The 23,664-nt window shown below is 38.4% G+C and overlaps 1 protein-coding gene across 6 annotated transcripts in view; it reads right to left on the bottom strand.

Moving 5' to 3' along the window:
- Positions 1-23,664, bottom strand: part of LOC5573886 (calcium/calmodulin-dependent protein kinase kinase 1) — a 471,871-nt gene that overhangs the window by 55,035 nt on the left and 393,172 nt on the right. For all 6 annotated transcript variants that reach the window (XM_021853057.1, XM_021853055.1, XM_021853061.1 and 3 more), the window contains one exon: positions 13,477-13,546. In XM_021853057.1, coding sequence (XP_021708749.1) covers positions 13,477-13,546 — 70 coding nt within the window. The remainder of the gene's footprint in view (positions 1-13,476; positions 13,547-23,664) is intronic.

The raw sequence follows: 23,664 nt of genomic DNA, 5'->3' as shown, positions 1-23,664 counted from the left end.
ACTATGCTTGGTCTCCCGGGAAAGCTAGGCTCACTTTGAACAACTTTCTCGAAGACAGGAATTTTCTATCTCGTTTAGGTTCCAAGATATCCTTCAATAGCAGTAAACCGGAAGTGTTTATGTACACTTGCGCCACGTAGTGGACGAATTTGGAACTATGCTAGGTCCCTCGGGGAAGCTTGGCTCACTTTGAACAACTTTCTCGAAGACAGGAATTTTCTATCTCGTTTAGGTTTCGAGAAATCCTTCAATAGCAGTAAACCGGAAGTGTTTACGTACACTAGCGCCACGTAGTGGATGAATTTGGTACTATGCTTGGTCTCCCGGGAAAGCTAGGCTCACTTTGAACAACTTTCTCGAAGACAGGAATTTTATATCTCATTTAGGTTCCAAGATATCCTTCAATAGCAGTAAACCGGAAGTGTTTATGTACACTTGCGCCACGTAGTGGACGAATTTGGAACTATGCTAGGTCCCACGGGGAAGCTTGGCTCACTTTGAACAACTTTCTCGAAGACAGGAATTTTCTATCTCGTTTAGGTTTCGAGAAATCCTTCAATAGCAGTAAACCGGAAGTGTTTACGTACACTAGCGCCACGTAGTGGACGAATTTGGAACTATGCTAGGTCCCTCGGGGAAGCTTGGCTCACTTTGAACAACTTTCTCGAAGACAGGAATTTTCTATCTCGTTTAGGTTTCGAGAAATCCTTCAATAGCAGTAAACCGGAAGTGTTTATGTACACTTGCGCCACGTAGTGGACGAATTTGGAACTATGCTAGGTCCCTCGGGGAAGCTTGGCTCACTTTGAACAACTTTCTCGAAGACAGGAATTTTTTTTCTCGTTTAGGTTCCAAGATATCCTTCAATAGCAGTAAACCGGAAGTGTTTACGTACACAAGCGCCACGTAGTGGATGAATTTGGTACTATTCTCGGTCTCTCGGGGAAGCTAGGCTCACTTTGAACAACTTTCTCGAAGACAGGAATTTTCTATCTTGTTCTGGTTCCGAGATATCCTTCAATAGCAGTAAACCGGAAGTGTTTATGTACACTTGCGCCTCGTAGTGGACGAATTTGAAACTATGCTATGTCCCTGGGGGAAGCTTGGCTCACTTTGAACAACCTTCTCGAAGACAGGAATTTTCTATCTCGTTCTGGTTCCAAGATATGCTTCAATAGCAGTAAACCGGAAGTGTTTATGTACACTTGCGCCACGTAGTGGATGAATTTGTAACTATGCTTGGTCTCCCGGGAAAGCTAGGCTCACTTTGAACAGCTTTCTCGAAGACAGGAATTTTATATCTCATTTAGGTTCCAAGATATGCTTCAATAGCAGTAAATCGGAAGTGTTAACGTACACAAGCGCCACGTAGTGGATGAATTTGTAACTATGCTCGGTCTCTCGGGGAAGCTAGGCTCACTTTGAACAGCTTTCTCGAAGACAGGAATTTTATATCTCATTTAGGTTCCAAGATATCCTTCAATAGCAGTAAACCGGAAGTGTTTATGTACACTTGCGCCACGTAGTGGACGAATTTGGAACTATGCTAGGTCCCTCGGGGAAGCTTGGCTCACTTTGAACAACTTTCTCGAAGACAGGAATTTTTTTTCTCGTTTAGGTTCCAAGATATCCTTCAATAGCAGTAAACCGGAAGTGTTTACGTACACAAGCGCCACGTAGTGGATGAATTTGGTACTATTCTCGGTCTCTCGGGGAAGCTAGGCTCACTTTGAACAACTTTCTCGAAGACAGGAATTTTCTATCTTGTTCTGGTTCCGAGATATCCTTCAATAGCAGTAAACCGGAAGTGTTTATGTACACTTGCGCCTCGTAGTGGACGAATTTGAAACTATGCTATGTCCCTGGGGGAAGCTAGGCTCACTTTGAACAACCTTCTCGAAGACAGGAATTTTCTATCTCGTTCTGGTTCCAAGATATCCTTCAATAGCAGTAAACCGGAAGTGTTTATGTACACTTGCGCCACCTAGTGGACGAATTTGGAACTATGCTATGTCCCTCGGGGAAGCTTGGCTCACTTTGAACAACCTTCTCGAAGACAGGAATTTTCTATCTCGTTCTGGTTCCAAGATATGCTTCAATAGCAGTAAACCGGAAGTGTTTATGTACACTTGCGCCACGTAGTGGATGAATTTGTAACTATGCTTGGTCTCCCGGGAAAGCTAGGCTCACTTTGAACAGCTTTCTCGAAGACAGGAATTTTATATCTCATTTAGGTTCCAAGATATGCTTCAATAGCAGTAAATCGGAAGTGTTAACGTACACAAGCGCCACGTAGTGGATGAATTTGTAACTATGCTCGGTCTCTCGGGGAAGCTAGGCTCACTTTGAACAGCTTTCTCGAAGACAGGAAATTTATATCTCATTTAGGTTCCAAGATATGCTTCAATAGCAGTAAACCGGAAGTGTTTACGTACACAAGCGCCACGTAGTGGATGAATTTGTAACTATGCTCGGTCTCTCTCTGAAGCTAGGCTCACTTTGAACAACTTTCTCGAAGACAGGAATTTTCTATCTCGTTTAGGTTCCAAGATATCCTTCAATAGCAGTAAACCGGAAGTGTTTATGTACACTTGCGCCACGTAGTGGACGAATTTGGATCTATGCTATGTCCCTCGGGGAAGCTTGGCTCACTTTGAACAACTTTCTCGAAGACAGGAATTTTCTATCTCGTTTAGGTTTCGAGAAATCCTTCAATAGCAGTAAACCGGAAGTGTTTACGTACACTAGCGCCACGTAGTGGATGAATTTGGTACTATGCTTGGTCTCCCGGGAAAGCTAGGCTCACTTTGAACAGCTTTCTCGAAGACAGGCATTTTCTATCTCGTTTAGGTTCCAAGATATGCTTCAATAGCAGTAAACCGGAAGTGTTTACGTACACAAGCGCCACGTAGTGGATGAATTTGGTACTATTCTCGGTCTCTCGGAGACAGGAATTTTCTATCTCGTTTAGGTTCCAAGATATCCTTCAATAGCAGTAAACCGGAAGTGTTTACGTACACAAGCGCCACGTAGTGGATGAATTTGGTACTATTCTCGGTCTCTCGGAGACAGGAATTTTCTATCTCGTTTAGGTTCCAAGATATCCTTCAATAGCAGTAAACCGGAAGTGTTTATGTACACTAGCGCCACGTAGTGGTGGAATTTTGTATCATTACATATACCATAAGGAAGCGAGCACTGCCCTGTACAACTCTCCCGAAGACAGAACCCTTGTAGCTGGTCAAAATTTTGAAATATCCGGCCACAAACCTAGTTCCGGAATAACCAACTTGCATGCAACGCTTGTATACAAGCAGCGGGAGATGGGCAAAAAATGTGGAACTTTTTGATCCGACCAATTCTCAGCCATGGTGGCATAAAATTTCAGTCGGTCTTCACTAAACGCATCCAGGGGAGTAAACGGTTGCAATGGTGAAAAAATTATGGAAATTGATTGATTATCAGCTGAGATATCGTCGTGCAAAGTTTACCGTTCCACATTTTTTGACCCGTCGGTACTTTACGTTACAAAAACCGTCGTCGGTATAAGCAGTGTTAATGGTGATGTAGTCAGTGGCGAAGGTGGCATGGAACTTGGGAGCACGCGCGGAGGACGAAAGACTTCCGTCTCTAGATCGAAGATTGGACAGAAAAATCAACAAAACCGCTGGACTGGACCAACCACCGAGCGCGCTTCTAAAATACGGTGGTGATACACTGGCAAGAGCGCTAAAATGAATTATTTTCGAGATTTGAGAGGAGGAAGTATTACCGAAGAAGTGGATGGAAGGTGTCGTGTGTCCCATCCACAAAAGGTCGAAAGTTGAATTGCGTGAATGGATAAAAAAACGGCAACACTGTCGCTACAAGTTGTTATTGTTTGTGTCTCGCTCCACATAAATTGTGATTTTACGCTGTTACCGATCGCCTAAAAACCACCGCTCGTCAAATTCCACCTACAACAATCTCCCGCGCCGTATTCATTCGCTGCTCACCTGTTTCAAACAAGCCATCATTTCACCTCGCCACTCACCGCCGCCTCACCGTCGCCTCCACCACCCAAAAACTCCCGATACCCGAACCAATAGAGCGCTGCATATGACGAGCCTAACCTCACTTATTTGACAGCTGCTGGTCCTGTTGTTTACGATTCGGACTTAGTCGTTTTTTTTCATCATTTTTTCATCTTTGCATTTCTATCACCAGCATGCTGATGGTGACGATTTATAACAACAGGACCAGTATCTGTCAAAATTGATGCGTGACGTCACAGTGCAGTGGAGTATAAGCAACCCACACCCACTCGAAAGAATCTCCAGTACCAGCCAAACATACAAAATTTGCATCTCATCTGGTCATCTGATCACGACCACATCACTAGGTACATCATCAACGTCGCTGTTGCAAGGTAACCTCAAGGGACTGGCAGATTGTGATGCCTTCGTAGCCAACATCAAAACTATGCAACACTGCATTGAGATCAGCGCCACCTGTTGGTGGATACGTGCCATTTATCCCCATTTATCCCTTTCAAGTTGCATAATTTAAAATGCCTTCCGTCTGTGAAAAATACGCGAATGATCTGGTTGGTGAAATCATCAAATGTGGCGGTTCTTGCTCTGGGCAATTTTGTCTCAGATGCTCTAAGATTGTTACAAAAATATAAAAATTAAGACAATTGCACTAGCAGACAAATCACAGAACATCAAGTTTTTTTTTCTTTCTGTTTCTGTTCGGGATGAACCACTGCGACCAGTTTTCTTTGATCTTTTGTGGTATACCCGTGTCCTTTGTTTAGTGCATGTCGTTCTACTCCATTACTATTGAGAAATAATGAAGTAGTCGTTTTTTATACAAATATCATTCTTTACCATTTTGCATAGAGCCTATTAAGAAAAAGATCCTGCTATGTATACCTTTTGGAGAAAACAGTTTGTCACCATTAAACTCTCAAAAGGCGCCCCTTAATCAGGTTCGGCCACTAAGCTGGTTGAATGATACTGATTTTGACCATGCATCGGTACTCTAGCATATCAAATTATTGCTTCTACTTATAAGCATAAGCATAAGCATAAGCATAGATGACTGTACAATTCGTAGTTGCTACTCCGTGATTGACCAGAACAATCGAAGTTGCACAGGGAATTGATGAATGAGGCTTAGGATTAGCTAACCATTCTTCAATGTGCACAACTCGAGAGCTCAAATTTAAAAGTCAATAACGGCGCCGCCCACGTCCTTACGGTCATCGGGGAAGGGAAGGAATGTTAGTATGACTACCGTTGTTACTAGAGACCGAGATCATCTCTGCATTTCCACGGTTGTCATGGAAAGAATATTGGGTTAGTGGGATAAGGTAGTGATCTGGGAGTCACCAATGTTTGGTGATGCGATCCATGATATAATCACGCCTAACCGGATTCGCGAAATTATTCGATAATCGCATTGTACGCCGAACAAGTGTTCGTCACTCGCCCACGCAAGAGCAAGCGACGCGATCAATAGATCAAACACTACTAACGATCCGCAGCGCTTTTTCATTTCTCTGTGCGAACAACGCGCGACATGTTTGATCCTGTCCCCATCACCCGCCCCCGCAGGAACAAGCGTTAAGGTCGAAGGATCAAACACTACTAACAAACCGATCACTTTTTCGCTACCGACGCGCGACATGTTTGATCCCGCCCCCGCAAGAGCAAGCGTCAAGGTCGAAGGATCAAACACTACTAACGAACCGATCACTTTTTCACTGCTTCACTACCGACGCGCGACATATTTGATCCTGCCCTCATAACCCACCCCCGCAAGAGCAAGCGTTAAGGTCGAAGGATCAAATACTACTCATTATTGCTTCTACTTATAAGGTTCAAAGTCGTTTTTTGAAACTGTGAACAGGTTTCATCGTATGAGACATTTAAATTCCTTGAAACAGAAAGCTTATTTTAGAATTCAAGAGTTCTGCTACTCCACCGATTTCCCTCCTAGATATCGAATGATAAACTCTTGGAACTTTAATGGAGAACGTCACTATCTGAGCCAGTGATGCCACATTCGCAGATTTATCTGTAATTACACAGATTTTTTCCTGTTCTTGCCTACAGATATCTGTGATCACAGATTTTTGGGATGAAAAAAGATTTTGAAGATTTTAGGATATTTCACAGGTTTGGGACATGGTTGTGGAAGATACAAATCAGAAATTCCATTACTCTGTTTAGTTTTCTCAAAAACTTAAATATTTTATTTTTTGCAAAGGTTCTTTTTGATCTAAATTAATAAAATTTTAGATTTTTTGCGACACAGATTTTTACCAAGATTTTTGGAGGTTTACTTAAGATAAAAAGGATTTTTTCAGCCGAAAACACAGATGAGATTCGGAAAAAATGAGGTAACGCTGATTTGAGCCCTATGGGATGATGTGGTTTCTTATTAAATTTTTGGGCCCTCAAGTCATTCCCGTAAATACAAGTGTTTTAATAAGCTTCATTGCTTTTAGTCGACAGTGGGACAAGTTCTGTCTCATAACTGAATTTTTGTCTAGGATTTCATCTCCTACAGGGCACCCTTATAATGAATCGACCCCTTTGACATTAACAAGTTGATGTCTGGGGTCGGGAAGCTATAAAATGCACAAATTAATCAATCACTAAATATTATTTTTTCTTACCTGAAGCCATAGTACATCAAATACTAAGGCACATTTGCCAAACATTGACGGGTTAATGATCATTTTGGAGCATTTCATAGATATCTTGCACCACCTTTGAAAAAATCCCTTATTTTTGAAGTAGCTCTATGTTTTATACCTCATGACATTCTCGAATGGTAAACATGTCAAATATGACATCTTCAAAACGAAGCCTAAGGTGTATTCTTTCGAATGACACCGGTTGAGACAGATTTGGTCATGATTTAGTACAGAAACTGCAATTTCTATAGAACAACCTTCACGAAATTTGAAAAATTCAAAAGGGTCAATTTCAGCTGACATCTCTCCAGGTCATATGCTATGAAAAATTGAAATATGAACTGATCGATCTGAAACTTTGGGGAATTGTTATTCAATAATGAAGAAATCAAGAAAAAATATTCGAGAAGGAATTTGCAAACTTTAATTTTTTGACTTTCGGCTAACCAATAATGGGTTACATGCTTGGCCTGATTTGCTACTCGCTACATACACGCAAAAAAATTGTGCGGTAAAAACTACCATTTTAGGGGGTTAACTTAAGCGCTCGCACCGGCAATTTTCAGCAGACCAGAATTGCGCTTAATTTTACCATGGCTGTAGTCGAAATCAGATGGTTGTAAATTATTTCTCTCAAATGTACCAGTAATGTGGTGGGATGTACCGTAAACATAGTAAATTGGTCTGAAATTCCATGGTAGTTTCAAGAATGGGAGTAGTCAGCTAAAATAGTCATTTTTACCACAGAATTTTTTTCCGTGTAGTAACGCACATGCGCTAGTGTCTACGCACAAAACATCGCTAATAGGTAACGCGGAAAATATTTGCGTGGCGAAATGCATCTAACGAATTATTTCTCAAAACTAGGAACTATTTTCGGTAAAATATTTGGTGCCGGTTGTGCGTAAAGATGATGGATATCACGCTTACTAAATATTTTTTTTCGATTGAAGCTTCCATTCACAAGATGTTTTAAGTTAGATGCCTTTCCCTATGGAACATAAATGAGAAAACTTCTACTGATCAACTGTGGACAAGAGCAATGGATTACCAGCTTTGCTCTTGTTCACAGTTGATCAGCAGAAGTTTTATCGTTTAATTTTGTATGGGGAAAGGCATCTAACTTCAAAATTTGTCGTAAATGAAAGCATTAATCGAAAAAAATATTTAGTAGGCGTGATAGTCATTATCATTACGTACAACCGGTACTAAATATTTTTTCGAAAAAAGTTCGCAATTTTGAGAAATAAATCGTTAGATGTGGGTGACCATGTGGTGAGCAGCGAATCAGGCCATGTATGTAACCCATTACTACAGAATTCCTCGGGCAACATCAGGATTCAGGATATCAGGATATATGGGCGAACGAGCTACAACGGACTAGATGTTTGCCATCCTCCAGGTGTTGCAACATTGAACTCACATATCATTTGTTTATCGATTTTGAATCAGCCTATGTTACAATCGATAGAGATCAATTATGGCAGATTATGCACGAATATGGTTTCCCGGCCAAACTGATAAGATTGATCAAGGTGATAATGGAGCGAGTAATGTGCGTAGCCCGACTCTATTGGACACTATCGAGCCCCTTCCAATCTCGTAGAGCAGCGGTTTTCATAAGAAGTCTTGCCAGGTGCTCCGTAATAATTTTGAAAATTTGTACCACTACCTTGAAATATTTAAACATTTTGCTTAAAAACGCTTTTAATTATACCAAACCAAGCAAAATCTAGAATCTCTTGTAAAAATAAAATAAAGTAAAAACAATTGATAGCACTGAAAATTTGATCGATTAGTTACATTAAATTTGGCACTGGTTTTGCTCAAAACGTCCAGCTTTTGAGCTGAGATTTTGAATTTGTAAGATTAAAAAGTTTCTGTCGGTAAAAACTTTCCCATACATTTTGTATGGGACAGTTTCAGCTTGCAAAAATGGGTTTTCTTTGATTTAATATGGAAAACAACCCCGAAAGTTGAAAAAATAATTTTCCCCGACAGAATATTTTGAGACTTTCAGGGTGGGTTTGAATTATAATTTAAAAATAAAATCATAATGATGAGAGATTGAGCAACATAAATCGTACTTCACGGTTTTCGTAGGAATTATACACACGTAACCAATTCCGCTAACCAAAAAGCTGAAAACTAGCAAAACATTGCTGAAATTCAGATAATTGATACTGATCAGCAAGGCAAAAATCAACAAAACTTTGCTGAATTCAGCGAAAAAAGAAATGAATTTGAAAAATCCATATTTCAAACGGAGGGATGACGAATAGCAGGTGCTCCGCGCAACAATTTTATTTCAAAAAGTGCTCCGCGAGCCAAAAAAGCTGAAAATCCCTGTCGTAGAGGGTTACGGCAAGGTGATGGCCTTTGTGTTCACTGTTCAACATTGTGAATATGGCATTGCTGTATGGAACGCTTCATTTTTTCCACAATGGAAATTACTAAGTCACACCGAATGATAAAGTCACACAAAACTTCTCATATGCACTCGTCAATAAAAAGCCATGATAGCAGTTTGTTGTGAAAGATAATGTGAGGGATTCCACGGAGGCATGCAAGTCGATTCTGATCGACCATTTCAAAAATATCTGAAACTTTGCACAGTTTTTCAGTTCCATCTAAATCGTCATTTGCCGATATCAAATCTTCAAGTTGAGTCACGACTAACTTTTCAAAAGGGTGTATGTGAAAATGGTTCAAAAACATTCAAAAAGCTGCACAGCAAAAACGGTTCGTTCGATTGTTAGACAACTAAAGAAACAAAGTTAGACATCTAAATAAAGATTCCAAAAAAAATACACACAGTAAAAAAAAATTTTTTTTTGCATTAAAAAACATCATTTTTGTCACAAAAACTCAAATATCTCAAAACCCTATCGGAATTTTTTGAGGGAAAACGGTCCATTATATTAGCTATCTACCATAAAAATTTGGTGATGGTAAGCCAATAAACAAAAAAATTATGACATTTCAAATATTTCACAAATTTGACACTTAGTGAAAATTTATTTATTTTTTTCATTGTTAATTTTTTCAGGACCGCAGTTTGTTGCTGAATTTTTTGTTAAGGGTACCACATGAGGTTAACAAGTTGTTTCATGATATTTTATTTAATTATTCATATCTATTATAGCATCTATTAGAAAGTTAGACGCGATCCAGTGTTGTGATCTAAAGTCTTGATAGTGTCATATTTTTTATTGTACGTAACTGAAGAAAAATTCTCTCAATAGTGTTGAAACCTTTTGATAAAAGAAACCTATAAGAAATCTAATATTGAAGACAAAAGCTACAAAAAAAGTTTTCTATACAGGTATACGACTAGTTTACCTGCAAAAAGTTTACCTCGTAGAGAACAAGGCGGGTCTATACCCAGGTGATCTAGTATACGTAAAGCAGGTCGGTTTTCTCGGCGCTGGTTTTCTCCACAAAGTTAAAATCTGATTACACCTGGGTATAGACCCGCCTTGGTAGAGAATAGACTTTGTTAATCATATTTGGGAGAAAGCGAGTAACTTCAACAACATCAAAAACATGATAGGTACATACCATGAACATACTCACGAAAAAGCTAAAAATATACTACCACTATGGTTATAAAAGATTTAATTGTAAAATTTTTCTTCAGTCAAGCAAACGACACCAAACTAGTCAGTAAATACTTAAAAGTGATTTTGCACAACACACGAAAATATTAACCTAATCTTACATAGTTTGAAAAGAATCAATTTATCAAAGGATATTAAAATGTTAACTGGTAGTCTTTTGTGTGAAAATACAACATCAAATTGCTATCTACGATCTTGTTCGGATTGTCCAGATTCTTCATCATTGGAAAATACTTTATTCGCTGAGTTTGAAGAAAATTATATTGATCAGTTATCATTTGAGCAATGGGTGACCACGGATAGGTGTGACCTAGAAACTATTGTAAAACCTGTAGATGAGTTTGTGTCATTTTTGTGCTTGAAATTAGAAAGTTTAATTCCTCACGACTTTATTAAAACAGAGCAATCCCGCTTTTTAAAAAATACGAAAAATACATTACAAGATGGTGAATTTTTAGTCATTTGTGATTTTTCTGAAAACTATAGCTTTGTATTGCAAGATGAAGTGCAGTCCCATCACTGGAACGTACAACAAGCTACAATTCATCCATTCGTTATTTATTTCAATGGAAGTACGCAAATTGAACATTTTAGTTTTATTGTAATTTCCGAAGATTTAAGACACGACTCAGTATCTGTAAATTTGTTCATTGCCAAAATGATTAACTTTTTACGCGTTGATAAGGATAAAGAAATCAGAAAGATATATTTCATGTCTGATGGAGCAGCATCGCAGTACAAAAACCGTAAGAATTTTTCGAGCCTATGTCAATTTAAATCAAAGTACGGAATTGATGCAGAATGGCATTTCTTTGCTACGTCACATGGCAAAGGTCCTTGTGATGCTATTGGAGGAACCATAAAGCGCATGGCCACAAGAGTAAGTTTAGCCAAAGAACGTGAGCATCCAATTAAAACTGCAAAAGAACTATTTGATTGGGCGAATCGCAGAAAAGAAGAAGATTTAACAAAATTATCATTTTGTTTTACTACTACTGAAGAGTACGAATTAACGGCATCAGAGCTCAGCGAGCAATATAATAACGCGAAAACGATCCAAGGAACCCAACAATTTCACTGTTTCATTCCATTATCAGAAAATAAAATTAAAGCAAAACTATACTCGAACTGTACTGATAATGATGCAAAAGTGTTCGATATTGTAAAAAAATTGAATAACAATAAATAAATAAATAAGTATTATAAAATGTTTTCATGATCTCATAACGCATACCCAAATCCAAAACTTTTAAAGTTTATATATAACATTTAGAAACTCATCGATCATACTCTAAAAAAAATATCCTGGTAAAAAAAATAATATTTTCGTGTAATCTGTTAATTCATTTTAATTTATACATATATACATATACATATAATATTTATACATATACATAATATATATACATATAATATACATAATACTAATGAATTCATGAAAACGACTTGTTTAATTCACGCAAGGCCCTTAACAATAAAATCAGCAACAAACTGCGGTTCCCGTAATAATTTACACCGAAAAAATTTTTTTTTTCTACTAAATGTGAAAATTGTGACATGTTTGAAATGTCATAACTTTTTGTTTATTGGTTTACCATCACCAAATTTTTATGGTAGATAGCTAATATAATGGACCGTTTTCCCTCAAAAAATTACGTTGGTATTCCGATAGGGTTTTGAGATATTTGAGTTTTTGTGTCAAAAATTATGTTTTTTAATGCAAAAAAAAAAATTTTTTACTGTGTGTATTTTTTTTGGAATCTTTATTTAGTTGTCTAACTTTGTTTCTTTAGTTGTCTAACAATCGAACGAACCGTTTTTGCTGTGCAGCTTTTTGAATATTTTTGAACCATTTTCACATACACCCTTTTGAAAAGTTAGTCGTGACTCAACTTGAAGATTTGATATCGGAAAATGACGATTTAGATGGAACTGGAAAACTGTGCAAAGTTCCAGCTCAATAGAAAAAAATTAATTAAAAAATTTACCAAATTTTGGTGCTGTTGCTTGGAATCACTCATGTGATTTATTTGATTCGTTCGCAAATTTGCAGTATTGTTTAAAATAAATTGCAATGTTTCATTTTCCGCAGCAATTGAGAATAAAATACTCTCATTTCCTCATTCCATACAATAGTATTAATTATATGTATGTGACTCTTTACAATTGCATTTTGTTCTTTCATTCCTTTTGCAAAACCCTGGACAATGGAAATCCAATGTCGGCACACAAGTAATCAATTAATCAATTGATGTAGGATTTGCTTGGGGCTTTCTGGTGCCTTTGTGTATGACAGCTCGAGCTGGAACGCATAACTTGCACCTAACAATAGCATGGTATTTTTAGTATTGTATCACAATTCGGTATTAGTCGGTGATCCTCATATTGATCAGACTTCATTTTAGTATATGTTTATTAAAAATTACATGTTTAAAAAATTGTTCAATGATAACTTGGTCGTGATTGCTTGATGTATGGTCTGAGCATGAGCATGAGCATAAATGACCGTACAATTCGTAGTTGCTACTCCATGATTGACCAGAGCAATCGAAGTTGCACAGTGATTTAGTGAATGGGGCTTGGGATTAGCTTACCATTCTTCAATGTGCACAAATCGAGAGCTCAGACTTCAGAAGTCAATAACGGTGCCGGCCACGTCCTTACGGTCATCGGGGAAGGGAAGGAATGTTATTTAGACAACCATTGGTTTTAGAGACCGAAGAATCTTCTGCATCTCCATAGTTGTCATGGAAAGGATATTGGGTTAGTGGGATAAGGTAAGGACCTGGGAGTCATCTTTAGTTGATGATGCGATCCTTGATATATTCACGCCTGACCGGATTCGCGATATTATTCGATACATGAATTGTATGCCGAACAAGTGTTCATCGTTCACCCCCGCAGGAGCAAGCAACGCGACCAAAGGATCAAACACTACTGTGATTGCTTGATGTATGGTCTGGTACCGAAACAAGTGAAAAAAACAACATAAAATATAATTTCAAACATCAGGTTTCTGTAGAATATGATTTTTTTTTAAATTCTAGTTCTCATGCAGAACTAAATATTGAAATTTATTTTATTGGACATCTGAATTAGATATTTTATTACAATTCCTCGCTACTCGAGATGGCAAGACAGTAATCAGCAACAACCATGTTTTCTTACCTGGCAAGGTCGGCAATCCGTGTGGCGCATTGATTACGACAGCTCCCGCCGCTCCCATGCCAAGATGATGCTGCAAAGAAAAGAGCAAAATAAGCAGATAAGTAAGGAAACATGGGATTAAATGCTCTGGTAATATGACATTTGACGTCACTTCAGAAATCGATATGCATGGCATATTTTGTTAGAGTGTAGTTTATCTCAAAAATAACGAATAAGTTTTTAACAAACTCTTCAAAGTTTACAATTTTCATTTTTATTCTCAAGTTGGTTGACTTCTTACCACTTCTTACCCAAATGTTGATCATTGATACAAAACGTATGGTCTAAGCATAAAAACTGAAAAATAAAAACAAAGAAATGATTTCCTCAGGCATTTTGCACCACATTCCCCAGAGTTGATTTGGGACACATTCAGACGCAAAATCGTAATTACGAAGGTGGTCTATAGCTATTGATTCGTCTTTCCTTTTCGATGTATCGAGTGATTGTTGTTGATGAAGCTAAAGAAAGAAGCCCAAGGATGGAAATTGTTCCGCTTCCGTAGTTGCATTTGCCGATTTTGGCAAATCAAGCTGACTTCTATTGACCTGCATTGATTTGTTTCACGAGCCGATTATGGAAGTCATTGCCTCGAGGGTTCAGATCAGCGGGAAATTGGATAATTTTGCTTCAGTTTCTGTGTGGTCGCTGATAGCCAATAATGTAGACTGGCACACTGTGCGATGCACTTGCAATGTAGGTTGCGTATATTTGGGGAAAGATAAATGTTGTCATTCTTGTAGGACTCTCGTTTTATTGCACGGGGGATTACAATCGTGTATCGGGGCTAAGAGAAATTTTTAAACCGTTCAGTGTCATATGAAGTAAAATTTTATTGCACATCGGACGATAAATTCTGGTTTTTACGATGAACATTTATATCTTTTCTCTGGTTGTGTTTCTTATAAATTGACTTGTGCCAGTTCAAGCGTGTGCTAGAATAAGGGCGTAAGTCGCATGATCGATTTCTCTTCATCGATCCGCTCTTCTGTGTATAAAGTTGACAAGATACGGGTTTGTCAGCATTTTTTCACCTAGGTACGCAAGATTGCATCGCAGCCTAGCGCCCTGAAGTGAAAAAATGCTAACAAACCCGCTTCTTGTCAACTTTATACACAGAAGAGAGGATCGATGAAGAGAAATCGATCATGCGACTTACGCCCTTATTCTAGCACACGCTTGAGTTGTGCTAATGATTTGGCTTCGATGGGCAAATAACACGTCTCATTGAGGACACACCAATTCAATTCAAAATCCAAAGGGATTAGTTACAAAGTAAACGTGATTTGTTTGGAAGTCGAAACAATCATTTCTTATTATTAAGATTTTTTTTTGTTTATTATAGAGGTTTTAAACAGCCTTGTTCATTCGCTTCTTAGATATAAAGGATTCAAATTTTATCATATAGATTACATATCTTAAGGTACTTCAAAACTTTAGCTTCTTCGTGCTTATCATTCCCTAGAGCTATTTTTACATCGCTATTGATTCGTAATTCTTCACGAATATTATCATATTTGATACAGTTAAGTAGAATATGTTCAACAGTGAGTTCAGTATGGCAAGTATCACAATTTTTGGAAATATTCTATCATGTAGGTGCTCTTTAGTTAACCTAGTGTGGCCAATTCTACATCTGGTTAGTGTTTTCTGTTCACGTCGATTTTCTCTGTCGGTCCATTTGTTGAAAGAACTTTTACAACGCTTCAGGAATGTTGGGCGGTGAGATTCCCAAATAGTCTGAAAACTTTCTTGGAAAAGTTGGTGAACCCAGTTGATGATATCGGAGGCTGGAATAGGGCACTGTATTGGTAGGTGAGTTCTTCCTTGATAAGCAGCTCGATCAGCCCTTTCGTTTCCTTGAATTCCGGAATGTCCGGGAATCCAGCAAAAAGTAATGTCTTTCTGGAAAATGTCTTGCTCGGTTGCCTGTATAAAAGGGTGTTTGGATTTTCCTTTGTCCAGGGCAGCTATGCAACTTGCGGAGTCCGATAGCATAATGGTTGGAGTGTTGGTAGCTGTGCAAACAGCGGTGTGCAACGCGGCTGCTTCGGTTGAAAATACGCTGCATTGGAATGGTAAGCTTGACTCGATTGTGGTGTTATTTCTTACAACCAGGCTTTGTTCTGCTCATCTTGATCTGATAGATGAAGCGACCTCGTACGCTCACAACAATTATGAATCAGCATTCGCTGTTGGTTGAATAATCCGTGGCTGAGAGAGTGGAGAGAAACGTTGGCTCTATCCAAACGCACATCTTCCATTTTGACAGCTCTAGCTTACTGCGAGGCTCTGCAAACACATCATCATTGCTTTTGTGATGAACTGAGGTTGGTTTCTCCGTCAACGCAAGAGGATGATTTCGCTTTCCTCTTTGCCCTTTTGGGCAAAGAGCTACAAAGAGACAACGAAGAGCTGTCTGGAAATGCTCTTCCCCGAACTGAGAAATGGGAAAACATGCTCTCCCCCTAACTGAGAAAGGGAAAAAATAATCTCTTTCTCTTTTAAGCACTGAGGTTGTCAAAACAAACTCTTCACCACTGTGGGAATGAAAATAACAAAACACAAACGTGTGAACTCTTCATCCCGCAGAGCTCGTACGCTCTGTTTGTGTGTGGGTAAAATCGCTTCTCTTTTGTAGTTGATCATTAAAAGGGGAAGAAAGAGGATAAGTCAAGAGCAAGGAAGAAGCCTGCTTACAACACCAATGCCAACGTGATTATCGCATTTCGACCCATCGGTATATAATTTATCATGCTCACTGTATTTTGTGTGCAGAAGATCATGAACGAGAGAGATTGCAGTATTATAGTTTTGACCTTTTTTGAACCTTTGCTGTATAGACCGATCAACTTTAATGGATTGATACCACGGTCTAAGGCTACGGTGAAGTTTCGCAATGTTAGGGATTTCGTGGCATGTTTGGTCATATAACGCGACATTAGCAGCTTCGTGAAGGTGTTGGTGATCAGATCCTGTTTTTTCTTCTATTCGGCAATATCTTTTAATTAGCGTTTCGGACATGCGAAGATGCAGTGATAGTTCACCTGCTTCGACCACCAGACTAATGACAGGAGATGATTGGGTCGCTCCGAAAGTAATTCTGACGATTTTGTTGAAAGTGGTTTGAAATGCTTTACAGAGTTCGAGGCCGAACAGCTCGATTCCATAGAACAGTTTTTGCATCGGCTATTCGCCAAAGAATTACTCGGTTTGCCCTAGGTGCTATAGCTTTGAGGTATTGTATACGGTTTAGCAAGGCTTCTTTAGTTTTTGCACCGTGAGCGGAAAAGTCGCCGCGGCGATCAATCCATACTCCAAGAAATCGAAGAACATTACTTCATCGAAGACTGGATTTATTGCCAGTAGAAAAAAGCGTCACTGCCAAAACAGAGCCCTGAGGTACCCCACTTTCTTGGGTACGCTCAACTGATGTTGCTCCGCCGTAACTCACACGGAAACGTCGATCCTTCAGAAAGCTGGTTACCGTCAAACGGGGTGACTTGCAACACATTGTAATTTACAACTAAATTTCGCTATAAAACACAAATTTCAAAACAAAGTTCTTTTCAAATCGGTGCTTCAATACGTTTGACTAACAATTCAAGTAAGAGTCACGATTAAAGCTGTTATCATAAATATTTTTATACATTAAACATAATTTCTTAAAATGTCTCGAAACTGATACTTGATGGAGGTTCAAAATCGTGATCTAAAAACATGAGATAGATTTAATTTACAAAAGTAATACTCTACCTGGTGTTTTTCATAACTAATAAGTGATAATATGACGAATTTTATTTTACGAAATTGTAGCAACTAGTTTTTAATAAAATTCATTTTTATGAAAATGTCCTTATGCGGGGTGACTTGCAACACTTTATTTCCAAGCAATTTAGAGTTTTATAAAAGTAAAAAACTTTTGTGTTAGGTTTACTGTATAATCAAAACAATAATAATTCATCAATCAGCAACAAACACTCATTAAAAATGTTGTTCAGTTAAGATATTGGACCTTGATGATTCAACACATATTTTTCCCATACAAAAATAGCTCAATTATTTTCTTGCAAAAAGGTATTCAAAATGCTCTTGTACTGGTTCGAATGCTTTCAATACATGAATATCAATACTTAACAAGTGTGACTAATAAAAAATATCAACATTTTGTTGGCAAAAACTAAACTAGCATTGAGTGTTGCAAGTCACCCCGCATAAGGACATTTAAAAAAAATCACCTTTTTGATGACTTTTGATATGACAAAATAATTCGATTCAATCTTCTGTCATCCCATTCTGTAAGTGGGCCGGCCATTAAAAGTTATAAAAGGAATTTAGATTTTTAGATGATGTTTAGATCATGGTTTTGGTTGATTGAAGTTGAAAAGTGTTGCAAGTCACCCCGTTTGACGGTATGTAGTTTCACATACGGTGTCCAATGTTAAGGTTTTCAATCTACTTCAGGATGTTCGGTCACCAGGTTTGGTAGTACGCTTTTTTAATATCGAGTATGGCGAACTCGATATGGGAGCCGGATCGTTCATCCTCGTTTAGGATTTCTTTGAGGTCAGAGAAATAAGAGGATGTGCCTCGGCCAGCCCTAAAAGCATGTTGATTCCCATGCAACACCTTATTTTCCTCAAGAAAGGTTATTAACCGATGATTGATCATGCCCTCATAAATCTTTCCAATACAGCTGAGTAGTGTAATGGGACGATATCCATCTACATTTTGCTGTTTTCCTCCCGGTTTTTGGAATAGGTACAACCTGGGAAGGAGGCACAGATACTACACACGAAATATTGAACAACACTTTTCCAAATTGCAAGATAACTTCCGCTCACCAACAACAATCAAGGCAGGCATGGGAAACATCGCTAGTTTTCTTTTGATGTGTACCTGCGATCTTTCTGGACGAACTTGGAAAAAGGGCCATAGTTTTATGTGCATTTAATTTTGATTTTGATTAGAAAAGAGTAAAAAGATGCGTGTTTCACTACTTTATATTCGATCAAATTAAAAGGTGCTATCGTGACATTGCTTTTGGGTGTGCAGGAATTGATTTTCAACCAAGTTTTCCTGCCAGCGGTAGATGCCTGATCATAGGGTATCCTATGTTGTCGTTTCCGGTGGAATGTCCTTTTGATGCGTCAATAGCCCGGAGAAGCTCCTGAATAGAGAAATGGGATGGTACACAAATTATGTCACGCTAAATTTCAACTTTTTATACCCCCCCCCCCTTTGTCACACTTTTTGTATGAGTCCTCTGAAAATGTTGTAAGGCTTGTCACGCTAGGCATGAGCCCCTCCCCCCCTTGGAGCGTGACGTAATTTGTGCATGACCCCAATCTTTGTTCATGTACGAAGGTTTTTAACGTACTTGGACTTGTTCTGCTTCTGATTCGAGATTTTGCTGTGCACTTGATGCAGATTGCGACAAACGACTAGCTCATAGGAAGGCCTTCTCAGGGTCGGCACTGCCTGCTTAGGGAACACACGGAACAATACGAAGTGGAAAGGAACGGTACAGAGTCAACGGACGTGCATGCAACCCAAGGATTTATGTGTAGTGTTGAAACAAAAGCAACTTGATACATTTTACTTAACTTTTATTTTCATCTTAGCGGGTTAGGGTTAAAGGGGTTAGTAACGTTGCGGCCGATTGATGTAGGTGGGGCCCATAGTAGGCAGAACAGAGGGAAGAGGGTGCTTACACCACATACCTTGGGCTGTAGGGCGGCTCGGTGACTATTGGCTTCGGGAACTGGTAATCGGGCAACTTCCGTGGCGTGGACTATGGGTGATCATTCGGTCCAACAGTCTTCGGACGATGGCTACCTGGACGGCCTTGCTGGACTGCTAACAGGGTGGGCCACGTGGCAGGCGTACGTTTCGGGGTTTCGGCCGGATGGGGACGGTTCGCTTGACCCGTGCCGAAGCCTTGCTTAATCCTCGTTTAGAACCTGGCAGTGGGCGCACGCAGTGGCCCGATTATCCGGAGGGCTCTGCCGGAAATCGCCTACGCTGACGGATACTTCTACTATTCGGGCGATGACCCGCTCAAAATGGTTTTAGGCGATAGTCTTAGTTGGCTGGATATCCCCGGTTGGCCGGCGAAATTTTTGGTTAGTATGTTTGTGGGCCTGCCATAGAGACACGTGGTGGCACAATTTACCGGAGACCTCTATCGCCTACGCTGAGAGCCAGTTGCCAGAGCCAGATCTAGTTGCGAGGGCTGGCCGGTCGAATAATGGTTGAATCCTCCGGTTCCACCTTCACTGGATGTTCGTTGGCGTTCTAGCTGCCACCGAATGTCACAGACCACTTTTTCTCGACTTTTCGGTTTTCCTTAGGTGTGTCCTATTTCGCAGTTCAAAACCAACAAACTCTTCTCTTCGGCTCCTTCGGAATTCCACTCCTCCGCAAGTCCTATTCTCTTCGCCCCTTCGCCTCTTCCACTTTCCTTTTTCGCCTCGGATGTTGAGTTGCCCTCAACAAATTCGCCCGTAGAGATGTGCGGCATCCGGAGTAGCGTTAGTTGTTTGACAAATATTGAGATGAAATAAACCCGCTAATGGGTAAATTTTGGGGTTTATTTCACCTAACAGCTACTGCATGCGAAGTCTCACAAATGTTTGTGGTATTAATTCAAAAATTAGTAATCTACCAGGGATAACACAACAGGTCTGTTGACTGCATTGTTAACGTTAGCGGTAACAAGATATTTGGTGAAAAAAGTCGATAAAATGCTCGCCATTTTTTCAACGGATCTTGCACATGGCTGCCATCGATTGTAAGCCCTCGTTGCATAGTATTATTAAGAAATGCAAAACTGTTTTGCATGTCTTTTTTTAATAATAAAACTTTATTAGTATCATTCCAAACATTACATTCATTTTTTATATCTGTGTTATTATGAATAGTATATCCTCATTTGGTAAAACAAATTTAGGATTTTATTAACAACATATAACATTTCATTAGCCGTAGCAGTTCAGATTTTTACAGGTGAGTTGATTTCATCTGCCTATAAGAGAAAAAAAAACATTTTTTCAATCTATTTAACCTAACTTAACCTAAACATATAACGCATTAATCGTGGCAATAGAAGATTGTAACGATTTTTGCCTGAAATTATTAATTATTTTATTTGACATTTGTTCCAATGTTTCAACATTGGATATTCTATGTAACTCATTGGTACTATACCAGGGAGGAAGCTTCAGAATCATTTTCAAAATTTTATTTTGAATTCTCTGCAGAGCATTCTTCCTGGTATTACAACAGCTAGTCCATATTGGTACAGCATACAACATGGCTGGCCTGAAAATTTGTTTGAATATTAAAAGCTTATTCTTAAGACAAAGTTTTGATTTTCTATTAAAAAGAGGATAGAGACATTTTACATATTTGTTACATTTGACTTGAATGCCCTCAATGTGATTTTTGAAAGTAAAATTATTATCTAGCATGAGCCCTAAATATTTAACTATATCTGACCAATTTATTGGAACCCCTCTCATCGTGACAACATGTCTACTGGAAGGTTTCAAATAAAGAGCTTTTGGTTTATGTGGGAATATTATTAGTTGAGTTTTTGAAGCATTAGGAGAAATTTTCCATTTTTGCAAGTATGAAGAAAAAATTTCTAAAATTTTTATCCAATCGACTACAGATGACACGCAGACTTCGTCCTTTGGCGTAGAGGCCTGTGTCATCCGCAAACAAAGATTTTTGACATCCCTGAGGTAACTCAGGTAAGTCAGATGTGAAAATATTGTATAATATTGGTCCCAAAATGCTGCATTGAGGAACACCAGCTCTTATAGGAAGTCTTTCAGACCTGGAGTTCTGATAATAACCCTGAAGTGTACGATTTGACAGATAACTTTGAATTATTCTAACAATGTATGTTGGAAAATTAAAGTTGTTTAATTTTACAATCAAGCCTTCATGCCAAACACTGTCGAATGCTTTTTCTATGTCTAGAAGAACAAGACCAGTAGAATAGCATTCAGATTTGTTGGTACGAATCAAATTTGTTACACGTAAAAGTTGATAAGTGGTCGAATGTTCATTGGCAAACAAATAATTTTCGTTGATGTGGACCATCATTCTCTTCAAAATGACCTTTTAAAAAAGTTTACTGATGGAGGAAAGCAAACTGATTGAACGATAGCTAGAAGCTTCAGCAGGATTTTTGTCTGGTTTTAAAATTGGAACAACCTTAGCATTTTTCCATTTGTCAGGAAAATATGCTAATTGATAACATTTGTTAAATATATCAACTAAGAATGATAAGCTTTTTTCTGGAAGCTTCTTGATGAGGATGTAGAAAATTCCATCATTGCCAGGAGCTTTCATATTTTTGAATTATTTAATAATAGTTCTCACTGCTTCCAAATCAGTCTCCAAGGAATTTTAGGAATTAGTTTTTGAGGTATTTCGCAATTAGTTAGTAATAATTTGTTTTCCTTTTTCAATGCCGGTATTGGCTTCTGAGGTTTTTTTTTCAAAATTTTAGATAATATCCAAAAAGGCTTAGAGCCAGGGTTCAATTGAGAAATCTTGTTTTCAAAATTTTTGTTTCTTAATTGTGCAAAACGTTTCTTGATTTCTTTCTGCAAAACCTGCCAAATAATTTTCATAGCAGAATTGCGAGTGTGTTGAAATTGCTTCCTCCTCATGTTTTAAGACGGATCAAGAGTTTAAGATCATCGTCTGTAATTACGGATTCAAATTTTACTTCACATTTGGAATTGGCAATGCTCCTGGCTTCAATAATGGAATTTGTTAAAATTTCAAGAGCATTGTCAATATCAAGTTTAGTTTGTAATGAAATGTTAACATCAAGATTAGAGTCAATAAATGTTTCATATGTATTCCAGTCGGCTCGAAAATAATTGAAAGTGGAGCTGATAGGATTGAGAATCGCTTCATGGAATATTTGAAATGTAACAGGGACATGATCAGAATCAAAATCAGCTTGAGTAACTAATTTGCTACAAAGATGACTAGAGTCGGTTAAGACCAAGTCAATCGTAGATAGATTTCTAGAAGAGGAAAAACATGTAGGGCTATCAGGGTATTGAATTGAGAAATATCCTGAAGAGCACTCATCAAATAAAATTCTGCCGTTGGAATTACTTTGAGAATTATTCCATGAGCGCTATTTAGCATTAAAGTCACCAAGGACAAACATTTTTGACTTATTGCGAGTCAATTTTTGCAAATCAGTTTGGAGCAAATTAACCTGCTGTCCAGAGCACTGAAAAGGCAAATAGGCAGCTATGAAAGTATATTTACCAAGCTGTGTTTCAACAGAAACTTTAGTTTGAAATGACGAAAACAGTTGATGTTTTATACGCCTATGAATGTTGATTGCAACTCCCCGACAAGCCCCATCAAGTCGATCATTACGAACAAAAGAGTTAGGGTCTTTTTTTAGTTTGGATCCAGGTTTTAAATAGGTTTCAGTAATAACTGCTATATGTACTTTATTAGCTGTAAGAAAATTGAACAACTTTACCGTTCGAAGAACGAGCATTCCAATTTAAAATATTTGAATTATTATTTGGATCCATTAGAAAAACGTAATCCAAAAGCAATTTGATGATTAAATTTTACACCTACTTGTACTGCTTCAGTCATAGTGGTGGCTTAGAATATTGCATCAATCATTCGATTCAATTGTTCAGTTAGAAAATTAAAATCAAAGGCAGACATATCACTTGAAGTGGGTACATTATTTGATGATTTTCCGTTAGAATTTCGGTAGACGAAGAGGCGGAGTAGAAGATTCCTGTGGCGGCAGGGTTTTTCCATTTGATTTGAAACAAGTAGAATGGTTACTCATAGTATGTAAAGGAGAGGAGTTCAAATTACCCGCTACGATATCGGCAAAGGATTTTACTTGGGTAGATACATTAGAAATTAAAAGATTCGAACGGCTACCCGACGGATTAAAATTAGTATGTGAATGAGCATGATTATAATCTTCCTGATGGATATGAGTTTTAATCAAGCGATCGTTAACTGAAAAATGAGCATTGTTCGAAACTCTACCAGGGAAATTCCGGAAATGACCGTTATCGTAACGGACATTATTGTTCATCTGCCTGGCACAAGCCTCGACGACTCGAACACGCG

This window comes from Aedes aegypti, chromosome 3 (genome assembly GCF_002204515.2).
Source record: "Aedes aegypti strain LVP_AGWG chromosome 3, AaegL5.0 Primary Assembly, whole genome shotgun sequence".
Classification (NCBI taxonomy): Eukaryota; Metazoa; Arthropoda; class Insecta; order Diptera; family Culicidae; genus Aedes; species Aedes aegypti.
The sequence above is the reverse complement of the archived record's forward strand: the minus strand, read 5'-3'. Positions and strand labels throughout refer to the sequence as shown.